The 15335-nt window shown below is 56.1% G+C and overlaps 1 protein-coding gene across 10 annotated transcripts in view; it reads left to right on the forward strand.

The window, feature by feature from the left end:
• ADGRL1 (adhesion G protein-coupled receptor L1) overlaps nt 1-15335 on the forward strand; it is a 48729-nt gene that overhangs the window by 14754 nt on the left and 18640 nt on the right. For all 10 annotated transcript variants that reach the window (XM_069590819.1, XM_069590812.1, XM_069590815.1 and 7 more), the window contains exons 2-4: nt 4586-4748; nt 9139-9352; nt 14208-14317. In XM_069590819.1, the coding sequence (XP_069446920.1) occupies nt 4679-4748; nt 9139-9352; nt 14208-14317 (394 nt within the window). In that variant the 5' untranslated portion in view covers nt 4586-4678. The remainder of the gene's footprint in view (nt 1-4585; nt 4749-9138; nt 9353-14207; nt 14318-15335) is intronic.

Consider the following 15335-nt stretch of genomic DNA (forward strand, 5'->3'; position numbering starts at 1 on the left):
TAACACACACACGTTTCTCTTCGGGGCGATAGACAAGTTTTGGAAATAGAGATGCTGGTGGCACAGCATTGAGAATGTAATTAATGCCACTGAATTGTATACTTGAACATGGTTAAAATCCCAAGTTTTACATCGTATATATATATATGGGGCTTCCCTAGTAAAGAACCTGCTTGCCAAGGCAGGAGATGTGAGTTCGATTCCTGGGTGGGGAAGATCCCCTGGAGAAGGCAATGGCAGCCCACTCCAGTATTCTTGCCTGGAGAATCCCATGGACAGAGGAGCCTGGTGGGCTACAGTCCGTGCAGTCGCAAAGAGTCGGACACGACTTAGCAACTAAACAACGGTGTGTGTGTGTGTGTGTGTGTGTGTGTGTGTGTGTGTGTATGTGATACCACAATCTTTCAAAAAGCCCCTCTGGCTGCCAGGGGAGCCTGGGATGTGGGAGTGGAGGTGCTGGGGGGCAGCGGGGAAGGGATCAGGGCTCTTTGGTGACGATGGGGATGCCCAGGTCTGGAGGACAGATGCTGGGCTGCTCTGGAGGTGCAGACTCTGGGCTTACTCCTGCTGGCTGTGGGGGTGAGGGAAGGGGGAAGTCCCAGATTTTGACTCCTAGGATTCCGACCCAAGGCTCTGGGAGGATGGTGCCAGGGGGGACCATGCCCTGAAACGGGGAGTTTGGTCGGGTCTGGTGAGGCTCAAGGTGCGTTGGAGATCCAGACAGAAGTGTAGCTGTGAGGAAAGAAACGGGGCTGGGACTCAGAGGCTGCAGTCATCCCAGCTACAGATGGTGTCTAAAGCCATGAGGCCGGTGGAATCCCTGAGCAGGGTGTGGACAGGGAAGAGGGCTGGGGTCCTGGGGTTCTGGGGAGCAGGCCCAGCCTGGAGAAAGAGAAGAGCCAGCTCCTTCATGGATGTTTCCTGGGTCCTGACCCTCCTTACTCTGGGACAGCATCCTCTGACGGGCCTTGCTGGCTCACTGTGTATGTAGACTGTGGTCCTTACGAGAACCCTGCCGAAACAAGGTGTCAGGGAACTAGGGGCGGTGGGGGGTCCCACTCAGGGCCTTGAGGCATGAAATGACAGAGTTGAACCTCAGACGCATGTTGGCCGGCTGCACCCAGAGCCTGGCATCCGGCGGCCTCTTCGGCAGTAACCAGACGCTAACCGGCTTAACTCCCTAAGGGAGCCAGAGGGAGAGTGCTGACCAGTTACACTCCCTAGGGGAGAGTCAGGGAGGGGAGCATCCAGCAGCCTAGCGCCAGTTCCCCGCTCCACCCCAAGTCTGGAAGGTAGAAGATGCGGGTGGGAATGAGGTGATGCCCCTCCCCCACCCCGGCCCCAGACCACGCAAAATTGTAGAATGCTGCAAAATGCAAGGAAACCATCCAAGGCCACATCTGGACAGGGTTGGGGGATGAGAGAGATGTTTGTGGGCTGAGGAAGTAGAGGGGAGAGTTTGCTGCAGGCTGGGAGCTGGGGAGGGTCCTGGGGGTCGGGGTGGGGAGCTGCGCCGGGAAATTACTTTCCATTTCTCATGAGAGGAGACAGGCCTGGAGGGACGTCCTGCCCCATGAGTGAGCAACCCAAATCTTTATTCCCTGAGAAGCTGTGCTGAGTCCCTGCCCTCAACTGGCTCATGGTCTAGTGGGGAAGGCTGACAATAGACCTGCTTATACAAGAAGGTGATTTCAGGGCCTTCCCTGGTAGTCCAGTGGTTAAGACTCTGGGCTCCCAATGCAGGAGGCCCAGGTTCTATCCCTGGTCAGGGAACTGGGTCCCACATGCTGAAACTAAGAGTTAGTGCAGCCAGATAAATAATTTCTTTAAAAAAGCAAAATGCTTAAAAGAAAAAAGAAGGTGATTCCAGGTGCTGTGAATTAAACATGGGGCTAGGGACTCCCCTGGCGGTTCAGGGGTTAAGACTGCGCTTCCACTGCAGGAGTCAAGGGTTCGGTCCCTGGTCAGGGAACTAAGATCTCACAAGCTGCACAGTGTGACCAAAATAAATTAAAAACAGGGCTAAAGGATGGCAAGCGAGGGTACAGGTGTGGTGGGGGCGGTCAGGGTAGGTTGCTCTGCTGGGGTGACCTTGAGGTTGAACCCTGAATGATGAGAAGCTGCAGCAGGCGATGGAGCTGCTGGGAGAGTGTTCCAGGCGGAGGGGCAGCCCAGGCAAGGGCTCAGGCCGGAAGGAAGCTGGAGCTCATAGGACTGGGAGGAGGGTTGCACTGGAGAACGTGGTGACACCAGGTCACCAGCAGCCTCTGGGTCCTGGTGAGGAACGGAGACCCCAGGGGAGAGCAGAGGGGGAGGTTGATGCTCAAATTCATGTAATTGAATGATGGCCTTAGCACTGAGTGGAGGCAGCGAGGCTGGGAAGAGGAGGAGGCCAGGACAAGCCTCTGGGGGCTGCAGGGTGGTGGCTTGGGCCTGGTGGTGGCCCTGGGGAGTGGGCAGATTGACAGGGTACTTTGGAGGGAGGCAGAGCCCGTGGGACTTGCTGGAGGAGCTTATGAAGGGGAGGGGAGCAGAGGAGTTGGTAATTGAGGAGGATTCCTAGGTTTGGGTTCTGAGACTGATTCAGCGTGGAGAAGGGAATGACAACCTACTCCAGTATTCTTGCCTGGGAAATCCCATGGACAGAGGAGCCTGGCAGGCTGTAGTCCATGGCGTCGCAAAAGAGTTGGACATGACCGAGCAACTGAACAACAGCTGTTCAACAAACACTCAGGCCTGTTGTGGAGGCAGGACCAAAACAATGCAATGATCCCTGCCTGTGGAGGGGCACATCCACTAGAGAAGAGAAACAGTTACATCTGAACCAAGGGCTGAAGGAGGCCAGGGAGCCGAGGAAGAGGCTGAAGATTCTGGCAGGCAGAAGATTCACCCAGAGGAAGGGGCAAGTGCCGAGGCCCTGGGGCAGGGTCTGGGCTGCTTGAAGAAGAGCAGGAGGCACGAGTGGGGTCAGGGAGCTTACTGGGCTGGTTGATAGGCTTTCAATTGTGGGGGGAAAAGGACCAGTCGTCAGGGCTCTTTTGTGATATTCCAAACTGTAAATAAGAGGCTTGGACAGTATGAGCTTGTCCCTGGTGTTGAGACCGTAGGACAGACGGCGGGGAGCGGGGGAGGGGTTGCAAGTAGAGGACAGACCAAGGGTTTGCACACTAGAAGTGAAGCGAAAGTCACTCAGTCATGTCCCACTCTTTGCGATCCCGTGGACTCTGCAGTCCATGGAATTCTCCAGGCCAGAATACTGGAGTGGGTAGCCTTTCCCTTCTCCAGCGGATCTTCCCAACCCAGGGATCAAATGCAGGTCTCCCGCATTGCAGGCGGATTCTTTACCAACTGAGCTATCAGGGAATGAGAGCCGGTTAAAACATGGGGTGCTGGAACTTGCCTGGTGGTCTAGTGATTAATAATCAGCCTTGCAACGCAGGGGGTGCAGATTCGATCCCTGGCCGGGGAACTAAGATCCCATATGCCACAAAGCAACTACACCCACGCCGTACAACTACCGAGCTGGTGAACCACAGCCAAGAATGCAGCCAAATAAATAAAAGAGAAGCTGTTTTTAAAGAAAGAAACATGGGTGCTGACCCTCCTCAGAGAAGGTACATGTCTAGCAAGTTCCTGTCCAGGCTGGTGCCCCTGGGCCAGAGTCATACTTGAAGAACCGGCTTGTAGATGAAGCAAAGGACCAAGCGTGGAGATCTGGGTGTCCCATCTTGGGAGTATCCCAGGGGAGACAGAAGCAGTGAGAAGAGGAGAGGCTGGGAGGGAGAAAAAGTGGTCAGAACCCGGCTCTGTGCCCTCGAAGCCGCTGTGCCCGGGAAGGACAGACTGGGGAAGGGGAGGGCTAGCCTGGAAGGACACACAACTCCCACCCCTCCTCCAGCTTCCCCAGCCCCCCTAAGGGGCTGCACCCACCCCTCACCCCGCCTGCCTGTCTCCAGCTCACCCTGAGGGTCCCCCCGAGAGGAAAGAGGGGGCTTAGTTGTCCCTGGTCCCTGATCTGTGGCGCCAGCCAGCTGGATTCTAATTAGCTTCCAGAGCCAGAGAGACAGGAAGCCAAGGGGCTGGGGGTGGGGCCCTGGACTCCTGCCCAAGCCTGGGAGGCTGCAGGCTGGGGCCAAGACGCCTGGGTCCCCCACCCTGGACGCCGTGCTGGATGATGAAGCTGGGGTAGGGGAGACGAACTGGAAGGGTCTCTATTTTAAGAGGCTTCCAGAGGGTTCTCCTCTGGGGTGGAGGGTCTGGGACCTGCCTGGGTGCAGGTGGGCCCTTCTTAGCTGGTACTGCCCGAAGAATTACCCCAGCCACCTGGGGAAGGGGGTGCTGGCAGACTCCAGGAGGTGCTTCTGGGAGATCCAAGGTGCCCAAATGGGTGGGTCCACCTGTTGGGCGTGAGCCAGAGGCCTTGGAGGGGTCAGCCTCTGGCCCAGGGGTGCTGCTTCTGGCCAGCTTGGTCCGCCCCTCTCAGGGCAGCAGGCTAGAGGCCCTCGGGCACCTGCAGAAAGAGAGGAGACCTGCCCTCCTCCTCGGCCCACCCTGCCCCCCACCTCACTCTCCCTGTCCTCCACAGGCTGGTGGACCAGGCCGTGGTGCCCACCTGGTGATGCGGGCCAAGGCCCCCTGCACAGCCCACTGAGCCGAGAACGCACCCCTGGCCGCCGCCATGGCCCGCCTGGCCGCCGCGCTCTGGAGTCTCTGCGTCACAGCCATCCTCGTCACCTCAGCCACCCAAGGTAGGTGTTGAGGGGGCCGAGGCAGGGGAGGGGGATGAAACCCCGAAATGCCCCCGACCAGGGCTCCCCTGGTGGCTCAGCAGTAAAGAACCTGCCTGCCAATGCAGGAGACCTGGGTTCAATCCCTGGGTTGCGAAGATTCCCCTGGAGGAGGGCATGGGAACCCACTTTTTGCCTGGAGAATCCCATAGACAGGGGAGCCTGGTAGGCTACGCTCTGGAGGGTTGCAAAAGAGTCAACCACCACAACCTCCTGATCCCTTGTTAAGAGAATCAGGCCCCCACCCAGCCTCAGTCTGGCAGACTCAGAGCAGAGAAATACTTGGTGATCACACACGCTGATTCAAGGGGTCCCCGAATCAGCCCCTCACCCCAAACCCAGAGCTCCAGGGCTCATCCCACCAGGGGTCCTAGGGCCTGGGATTTGGGCTGTGGCTTCCAGGACCGGGACAGGCCTTCCTGGTGAGGCTCTTCATCTCCTGTGTGTGTGTGTCTCTCTGTGATTACATCTCCGAGGCTCTCGCTGGGAAGAAGGCTTAATTAAAGCATGCCCGCTGACGTTTATTTAAAAACAACTAATTATCCGGCTCGGCCCTATGCCGGCCCCGGGATCCTGCACACGCCACAATTAGTGCCCGGAGCCTGCCCGCCCACCCTCACCCGATTACTCAATTACTGTCCCCATGGTGGGCCCAGGCAGGGGCAAGGGCAGCGCGGGATGAGAGGCAGAGAGAGGAGGCCCGCCAGCCTCACCCTCGCCCTGGGGGTGCACCCAGCCCCGCCCTTCCCAGCCCTGTCTGGAGGCCGCTGGTGGTAGGCCCTGCTCCCCAGTGCTCCCTCTCACAGACAGCCTCAAAGGTGGAGGGGCCGTCGTTCAGCCGTGCCACCAGGCCTTGGCACTGCTCCGGCCAGCTGGCAACCTCCGCTCCCGCAGCACCTGTGTTCTCTGCCCATCCAGGTCCTGCCCCACAGCCCCAACGGGGCCGGGCGGGGCTGCTTCCACCCCCAGACCCATCTGAGCCAGCTCTCCACCCCCAGCCTCCTTCCCAGACCCAGGAAGGACTAAAATTAGACGTGGGAGCAGATGGCGCTGGAGAAACACATGTAAAACTTTTCCCCAAGTGGGACTCAACTCACCCCAAAAAACCCCGAGGGCCTGGCTGCCAACCCCATTGGGCCCCCAGCTGGCATCAGAGGGACTAGGTCGCACCACGGGGCCCGTCTGTCTCTGCTGCCAGTGTGCACTGGGACTTTCTCTCTATCCGCCAGTGACAGCCCATTGGCGACTCAGGACCCCTGTGTGTATCCCTGCTTTCCTCGGACCCCCGGCACAGGCCTGGCTGGGACTAGTGTGCAAAAAGGTGGCTGCCCTGGCAGGCGTGGATGATGCTAAGCCTGCTCTGTCCCACAGAGACGAGCTGCCTTCATCATCCTCCTGACAGTAGTAATCAGGGGCCTGTCTGCTCACCGAGGACCAGTTCTGCTGCACCCCTCAGCAGAGGCCCATGAGGTAGGCGTTGTCGGCTCCCTAGAGAAGGAAGTAAGGGCACAGGGGTGGTCAGTGACTACATCAAGCCACCAGCCAGGGAGTGGCTGCGCTGGGATTTAAACCCTAACTACTGGGCTCCTGAGTCCCAGCTTGCAGTCCCTGAAAGGCACAGGAAGGGAGCTGACATGTGACAATGTAACCCCTCCAAGAGCCAGGCCCATGGCAAGTTCTTCCATTGTCATGGCAACCCTAGGAAGTTTGCCAAGTGAAAGCCAGGGGCCCTCTCCCTGGGATGCCCTCGCTGCCCACAGTACCTCCTTCCAGAGCATCTAGCGCAGAAGCCTCCCAGTACAGCCCTGGGCTGTGGTTTGCTCATTTTACAGATCCGGAAACTGAGGCCTGGTGAGGCGCCAGCAGCAGCTGTCCAGACGAGAGTGTGCGTGAGAATCACGGGGTGGGGTGTACCCATTTAGGGGTTCCTGGCTTCACCCCCGAGATTCGGGATCAGCAGGCCTGGGTCTGGGGGCACTCAGAATCTGTGTTCCGAACACAATGCGGATATGCCCAGGGCCACACTGGGAGAAACTCTGGCCCAAAGGACCCACTTGGCCTGTCAGCTGGGAAGTAGCAAAGCCAGGCTCTGTGGTTTCTTCCAGAATGTGAGGACATTCCCTTCTATACCCTCCCTGCTCTGTGCGTGGGGGTGGTGTGAAGTTAGAGAAGTGCCCCAGGCCACTCTCAGCTCTGATGATTTGCCTGAAGGATTCATGAAATTCACAAACACCATTATTGTTGTTTACTCGCCCAGTTGTGTCTGGCTCTTGGGGACCCCATGGACTGTAGCCCGCCAGACTTTGCCACTGAGCCACAAGGGAAGACCGTCCCTTGTGGTTGATTACTGGTGGCTCAGGTGGTAAAGATTCCTCCTGCCAATGCAGGAGACCCAGGTTCAATTCCTTGGTTGGGAAGATCCCCTGCAGAAGAAAATGGCAGCCCACTCCAGGATTCTTGCCTGGGAAATCCCACAGACAGAGGCGTTTGGCAGGCTACAGTCCATGGGGGTCAGAAAAGATTCAGACCTGACGTAGTAACTAAACAACAACGTTGACTACAGTGAACTGACACAGATGAAAACCAGCCAGGAGAAGAGGGGCCTGGGGCAACATCGGGAAGGTTCTGTGCATGGTGGCTTCTGGGGGTTCTCTCCCAGTGCAGTCGCAGACAGCGGGAACTCTAGGCAACGATGAGCCACACCACGCATGTTATACGCTAACTGGGGAAGCTCTTCTGAGCCTTAGTGTCCAGAGTCTTTACTGAGGCTCAGTCCCATAGACATGGCTGGCCTCAATCTCCAGCCCCTCTAGCGGTCAACTGCTACATGACCCAAAACACCTGCCTGAAACCGCATTGTTAGTGAGCTATTCATAGTTTGCTAGGCCCGTCATGTCCAAGTGCCACAGACTAGGGGCTTAAGCAACAGAAAGGCATTCCCTCCCACTTGTAGAGGCCAGACGTCCAAGATCAAGGTGTCGGCAAGACCGGTTCCTTCTGAAGGCCGCCGGGGAAGGGTCTATTCCAGGCCCTCCTCCTTGGCTCACAGAGGGCCATCATCTTCCTCCCTGCGTCTCCACGTCATCTTCCTGCTTTGTGCGCCTCTGGGTCCAAACTTCCTCTTTTTATAACACCATTCATATTGGATTTGCTGTTGTTCAGTCGTTCAGTCACATCTGGCTCTTCGCAACCCTATGGATTGAAGCACACCAAGCTTCCCTGTCCTTTACCATCTCCCGGAGTTTGCTCAGACTCATGTCCATCGAGTCGGTGATGCCATCCAACCGTGGCATCCTCTGTCAACCCCTTCTCCTCCTGCCTTCCATCTTTCCCAACGTCAGGGTCTTTTCCAGTGAGTCAGTTCTTCGCATCAGGTGGCCAGAGTATTGGAGCTGCAGCTTCAGCATCAGTCCTTCCAATGAGCATTCAGGGTTGATTTCCTTTAGGATTGACTGGTTTGATCTCCTTGCTGTCCAAGGGACTCGTGAGAGTCTTCTCCAACACCAGTTTGAAAGCTTCAATTCTTCGGCACTCATATTGGATTAGGACCCACCTTAGTGGCCTCATTTTAACTTGAGTACCTCTGTAAAGATGCTGTCTCTAAATGTGCTTGTATTCTAAGGCAGGGGTCCCTAGCTCCTGGGCCGCAGACCAGTAGTGGTCCATGGTCTATTCGGAATCAGGCTGCAGAGCAGGAGATGAGTGGCGGGCCAGCAAGTGAAGCTTTATGTATTTACAGCTGCTTTTCATCATTTGCATTACTGCCTGAGCTCCGCCTCCTGTCAGATCAGCGGTGGCATTAATATTCTCATAAGAGCGTGAACCCTACTGTGACCTGTGCATTCAAGGGGTCTAGATTGCACGCTGCTTATGAGAAACATCCCAAAACAATCGTCGCCATACCCCTGTCCATGGAAAAAAAATTGTCTTCCATGAAACCAGTCCCTGGTACCAAAAAGGTTGGGGACCGCTGTTCTAAGATACTGGGGGTTAGGGCTTGATTTCAGCTTATGAATTGGTGGAGGGGGGAAGACCTGATTTAACCAATTAACAGTTCACACAGGCTACCCTGGCATGGCTCTGGGCCCCCAAGTAAAGACACTCATCTCAAAAAGGACACTGCAAGGGCTCACAGGGCACCTCCCAGGATCCAGACTCTTCTTGGGCCGGGCTAATGGCCTTACTACACAAGTGGGCACACCGAGAAGCCCATTTCACAGATGAGTAAACTGAGGTTCACACAGCCCACAGGCCGATACAGTCAAGCTGGAGGTGGAGCCTCTTCAGTGGGGTTCCGTCCCACCCCTCCTGGGCCTGGTGATGACCAACTCCCTCCCCCTTCTCCCTGCAGGCCTGAGCCGGGCTGGGCTCCCATTTGGGCTGATGCGCCGGGAGCTGGCATGTGAAGGCTACCCCATCGAGCTGCGGTGCCCGGGCAGTGACGTCATCATGGTGGAGAACGCCAACTATGGGCGTACAGACGACAAGATCTGCGACGCCGACCCTTTCCAGATGGAGAACGTGCAGTGCTACCTGCCGGACGCCTTCAAGATCATGTCCCAGAGGTGAGGGGCTCCAGAAGGAAGGGGCAGCAGCAGTCCCGAGGGGCCCCAAATAAGGTGCCTGTCCTCTGCGTGCCCCACGGCCAGCGCACCCTGTTCCCCTTCACCCTTCCTTGTGGGCATTCGACGTAGGTTTCCTAAGCAGCTACTAGGGGCCAGGTGCCACGCAAACAGCCAGTAAGACCCAGCCCACCCCCCCGCCAGCCTGTCACCTCCCCAGTCCATACCCTTCGCCAAAAGCCTGCTGCCTCCAGACGCTCATCCCAAGATTAGCGGGGGCTTGCGGGGTAAGAGCCATGGCAGGACTGGGGGCTGTGTCAGAGGAGCTGAGGGGCAGCCCAGAGGGCTTCCCTGAGGAGGTGACACCTGAACACAGACGGCAGAAGGCTATGTGCTTGTGTCGGAGGGAGGTGTGTGAGAATGTGAGGGAGCGAGTGAGTGTGAAGACTCTTCCTTTCTGTAAGTGTGTGTGAGTGGGGGTGGGAGGTGTACAAAGCTACACACGCAAGCCAGACCACCTAGAGCTAGTCAGCTCTTCCTTCAGATTTTACCCAGATTTAGGACTTCCCTGCTAGTCCAGTGGTTAAGAGTCCGCCTGCCAGTGCAGGGGATACAGGTTCAATCCCTGGTCTGGGAAGATCCCACATGCCACAGGGCAACTAATGCCGTGTGCCACAACTGCTGAAGCCCGGGGGCCTAGAGACTGTGCTCTGGAACAAGAGAAGCCACCGCAATGAGAAGCCTGAGCCCCACAGCTAGAGAGTGGCACCCGTCACCGCAACGAGGGAAAGCTGGCACACAGCAATGAAGACCCAGTGCAGCCAAATTAAAAAAAAAAAAATTTTTTTTAACCCAGACTGATTGCTGCGTCCACGCCAAACCCGCCACGGCTGCTTACAGCCTCCTCTGCCCCCTCTCCTTGCCTTCTCTTGCTTGCCTGCTATCGTCTGTTCCCGCCGTAGCAGCCAGAGAGCGCTTGTGAGCACTTGAGTCAGGTTCTGCCTGCCTCCTGTCAGATCCCTCCTTGGTGCCCACCTCACTCAGAGCAGAAGCCTAAGTCCTACTCAGGTCCACAAGGCCCTGGACCCTCTGCAGCGTCCTCTCCAGTCCTCACCTTCTCCATGCCCCTCCTCACTGGGTTTCAGTTACCTGGCCACTCCTTAGACTCATCACCCATCTGCTAGGGGCTCCCTCAGGACCTTTGTGCTGGCTGTTCCCCCTGTCTGGAATCCTCTTCGCCAAAACCCGCATGACTCCTCCCTCCCCTTACTCAGGTTCTTTCATTTGAGTTATGTTTTTTTGCTGCACCCTGCTACCAGCACATGGGATCTTATTTCCTTGACCAGGAATTGAACACACGCCCCCACCACCACCCCCCCCACTGCACTAAAAGCAGAGAGTCTTAACCACTGGACCGCCAGAGAGGTCCCCCATTCAGGGGTTTTTTTTTTTTTTTTGCCTGACTAGCCTCTTAATGAGGTCTACCTGTCCACACTCTAAAATCACGGTGACCCCGCCCCACTTCCCAGCCCCTTCTCCGTCTCTCTCTCCTAGTCCTGACTTCTGCCCACAGTTCATTGGCTGTATTGCCTCTTTATCGTGTCTCTTTTACGTCTTCCCTCCCTGGGCTGTCAGCCACAGGGAAAAGGAGTGCTGTCTGTCTCCACCATGTCCACAGCCAGCTCCACCACAGGCGCTCACTGAATTTTTGCCAAATGCCTGAGAGAGAGCAGGGTTCACTCCAGGACCCTGAGCAGAAAAATAGAAAAGCGAAGGAGGCCTGGGGCCAGCTCCACCACTCCTCGGGGATCCTAGGATCCCTCACTGGATGGGGTCACCAGAAGCCTTCTGAGAGCTTGGGGCAGGGAGTGGGCATGGTCGAGTGGCTCAGGTAGGTGGGCCGGGCGGGAACCACGCCATCCTCTCCCTTCCACCATTGCTTTCTCACACATCTACCCTCGGGACTTTCCTGGTGGTCCAGTGGTTAAGGCTCTGAGCATCCACCGCAGGGGGCATGGGTTTGATCCCTGGTCAGGGGCTTCCCACGTGGTGCTAGTGGTAAAGAACCCACCAGCCAGTGCAGGAGACATGAGACACGGGTTCGATCCCTGGGTTGGGAAGATCCCCTGGAGGAGGGCACGGCAACTCACTCCAGTATTCTTTGGGGACTTCCCTGGTAGCTCAGACGGTAAAGAATCTGCCTGCAGTGCAGGAGACCTGGGTTCAATCTCTGGGTCGGGAAGATCCCTGGAGAGGGGAATGGCAACCCACTCCAGTATTCTTGCCTGGAGAATCCTCATGGACAGAGGAGCCCGATGGGCTATAGTACATAGGGTCACATAGAGTAAGACACAACCGAAGCAACTTAGCACAGAGAAATAAGGTCCACGTGCTGTGACGTGTGGCAAAAAAAAACCACATAAAACAATAAATTATTCTCCTGCAGCAATCTTCTCCCCCTTCCCTAATTTCCATCTCCCAACACCCCTGCGTGGAGCATCCCAGTCCAGCCCCCCTTTTCTCCTACCCACTGCCTCTCCAGATCCTCCCTGCCCCCTTCACTCAGACCAGCCTCAGGGTCTGTGGTGCTGATGGTTTTTCGCCGTCTCCCCAAGTTGCTTGCGCAGAAACTCGCCTAGTTTCCGACGCTCATGGGGTCTCAGTTCTGGGGCAGAGGGGTGGGGGACAGAGTAGTGTGGTCACTGGGGCTGAGCGAACGTGGTGAGGCCGCTGCCCCCGCTGTCTTCGCACGTGGAGACGCTACGTTAGTTCAGGGTCCAGCTCTGTGACTCTGGCAGAGACACCTCGGAGTAAGTACAGTGACCTAAACAGGATCGGCTTCCCAGGTGAGGCTAGTGGTAATGAACTTGCCTGCCAGTGCAGCAGATGTAAGAGATGCAGGTTCTATCCCTGGGTTGCGAAAATCCCCTGGAGGAGGGCATGGCTGCCCACTCCAGTATTCTTGCCTGGAGAGGCCTACGGACAGGGGAGCCTGCCGGGTTACAGTCCATATAGCATTGTAAAGAGTCGAACACGGCTAAAGCGACTTAGCTCACAAACAGGATCAGAATTGAAAAGACCCTCAGCACTTGCCTCTATCTTAGTACCGAAACCCCGCCCCCCACTTCCACCCTGGGGCCACTCCCTTAAAGGCTACATCATACCCACTCTCACCTCCTGGGTTAGAACTCAAGTCACAGGCACTTCCCAGCAGGGGAGGCTGGACATGCGGTTTTTCCAGGAAGGCCACCATTTCTGTGTTTTTCTTTTTGTTTTCATAGAGGCGAAATCCACATAACAAAAGATTCACCATTTTAAAGTGAACAGTTCAGCGGCGTTAATTACATTCACGATATTGTGCAGTCTCTGTCAAGTTCCAGAACATTTCCATCACCTTAAAAGGAGACTCCGTCACCCTGAGCAGTCACTCCCCACCCCTCTCTGAGTCCCTGGCAACCAGTGATCTACTTTCTGTCTCTGGATGCGCCTGTTTTGGACATTTCACATAAACAGAACTGTGAAACACGTGGCCCCTGGGGCTGGCTTCTCTCACTGAGCCTGATGCTTTCAGGGCTCACGCGTGGTGTAGTATTAGCGCTTCCTTTCTTTTTTATGGCTGAATAGTGCTCCGCTGTGTGCGTAAGCTGTGTTCCATTCATCCACTCATTCGCCAGTGGGTTGTCTCTACCGCTTGGTGATTGAGTGATGCTGCTGTGAGCATTCATGTACAAGCAGTTGTACACAAATACACGTTCAGTGTTGCAGGAGATGAACGCACCTGCTTTCAGTTCTTTGGGGAATAGAACTAGTTCTTTGGGTCGTAGGTAATGAAGTCTCTGTTTAACCGTCTGAGCTCAGTGTTTTATATATATATATTATTTATTTTTGACTGAAGGATAATTGCTTTACAATATTGTGTTAGTTTCTGCCATACATCAACATGCATCAGCCACACGTATACATATGTCCTCTCCCTCTTGAACCTGCCTCCTACCTCCCATCAGTGTTAACATTTTTGAAAAGGGGAGTTGAGGGGTGTGGGTATGAGCAGATGCTCATGAGTTAAGCAGTCATTGGTTAAGAGCAGGATTGAAATGAAGACGCAGGAGCCCCCTCTGCCTCATACCTGTCAGGAAGCCCCCGCCCCACCAAACCACTTCTTACACGGCCACAGTCAAGGTGCTGTCCTGCCCAGCCAAGACTCGGCCTGCTCCAGGAAATAGAGACCTTGACCGTGGGTATAGACAGCAGAGAAGAAACATCTTTTTGTTGTCGCTAATTAGACTTCGCATTACACGGTAGCCAGACTCCTGAGAAGTTGACAGGGACTTGGGGGAGCTCCTCATGGGGAACTGAGGATGGTTTCAGCCTGAAGGGATGACTCTGCCCGTCTATGGCTGCAGCTCTGTCCAAAAGGTGGGACGTGTCAAGACGTGCTATGAGGTGGCAAACACGGAGCGTTTCATCAGTGTTCACAAAGATACCACCTTATATGTATGGCTTCACATCTTATTGAACAAAGGACAGGTTTTATGGTCAATTTATGGGGCAGAAAGACATAATGGCACAGGCGACACTCAGGACGAAAGTGATGAAGGGTGACTGGAAAACCAGTTTATGGAGTGACCCCTCTGGCATAGCCCTGAGCTGCCTGCTGTGCCAGGCCTGAGAACAGAAGACTCCTGTCTGGAAGGAGAGAGCAGACAGGAAGCAGAGAACAACACCCACATGCGGCCCAGCCATGGTCGCTGCCACGGTTCCTTCCCGGAGTGGAGATGTCCCTTCTGCTCCTGAGCCTGGGCCTCCACCACCCAGTTCCAGGCTCGTCTTTTCCCAGCCCCCCATCTCTCCTCCACAGGTGTAACAACCGCACCCAGTGTGTGGTGGTCGCTGGCTCGGACGCCTTTCCGGACCCCTGCCCTGGGACCTACAAGTACCTGGAGGTGCAGTACGACTGTGTCCCCTACAGTGAGTCATCTTGTTCCTCATGCGACACGGGCCCTTCCCCCTCCCAGAAGCAAGTGAGGAGGAGACACCTTGAACACACACACACACACAAGGCCCAGCTGGGCCAGGGACACAGGGATGGCTGGACCCGCTCCCCCTCACAGGTTCTCTTCGCTCTGACTCCCTTGTCCACTGCCCCACGCCCACCCCCACCCTTGACTCTGTCCCCATCCACTGGGTACCTTCAGCTCTTATTACTCTGGCCTGCTCACCCTGCTTCTTCACCTGCCCTTGGCTTATTTATACACTTCAAGGCCACACCCACGTGCTCCACTTGGCACACTTATTATCTCTCTTCTCCCCAGACCTTGCCGTCTAATTCCTCTTCCCCCGCTCTTCCCACGGCCCTTCCCTTCCTGACCACCTCTTACACACACGCTCTTCCCTCTAACCCCGCTTCCTCTCAGCTCCCTCTCCTTTCTCTTATCCTTCTCACTCCTCACAGGCCCCCACTCCTGCCGCTTCCCAATCCTGGAAGCTGAACATTATACCCATAGAGAAGCAGGTCCCCCTCTGAGGCTTGGCAGCAGATCTCATATGAAGGGCTAGGGGCAGCTTCCACAGATTCCTAACTCTTGGTTGGTTTGCCTATTAGCATACTAGTACTTCCTGTCTGCACAGGAAGTGCTGCCATGTTGGACTGAGGGTGGCGCCCAGGCATCCTGAGGAAGGTGATCTGGGGAGCCAGGGGCCTGCCATTCTTGAACCCGACCAAAGGAAGCAAACTATCGACAGGGTCTCTCCTCCTCAGTACCCTACCCTTAACATGACCCTCTTTCCAGCCCTCATGCTTCCCCACCCTTCCCCGTCATCCATTCCCTCCTCTCCACCCCCCAGCTTCACATAGCCAACCTGGAGGTAGGGCCCTCTGGGCAGAGGGGGGAGGAGGCAGGGCCACCAGGGTGTCTTGAGTGTGGGGGGCAGGGGCGGGGGAGCAGGAGGCCCTGTGACTCTCCCTCCTCTCCCCTCCCACGCCAGC

The sequence above is a fragment of the Ovis canadensis genome, chromosome 5 (assembly GCF_042477335.2).
Source record: "Ovis canadensis isolate MfBH-ARS-UI-01 breed Bighorn chromosome 5, ARS-UI_OviCan_v2, whole genome shotgun sequence".
Classification (NCBI taxonomy): Eukaryota; Metazoa; Chordata; class Mammalia; order Artiodactyla; family Bovidae; genus Ovis; species Ovis canadensis.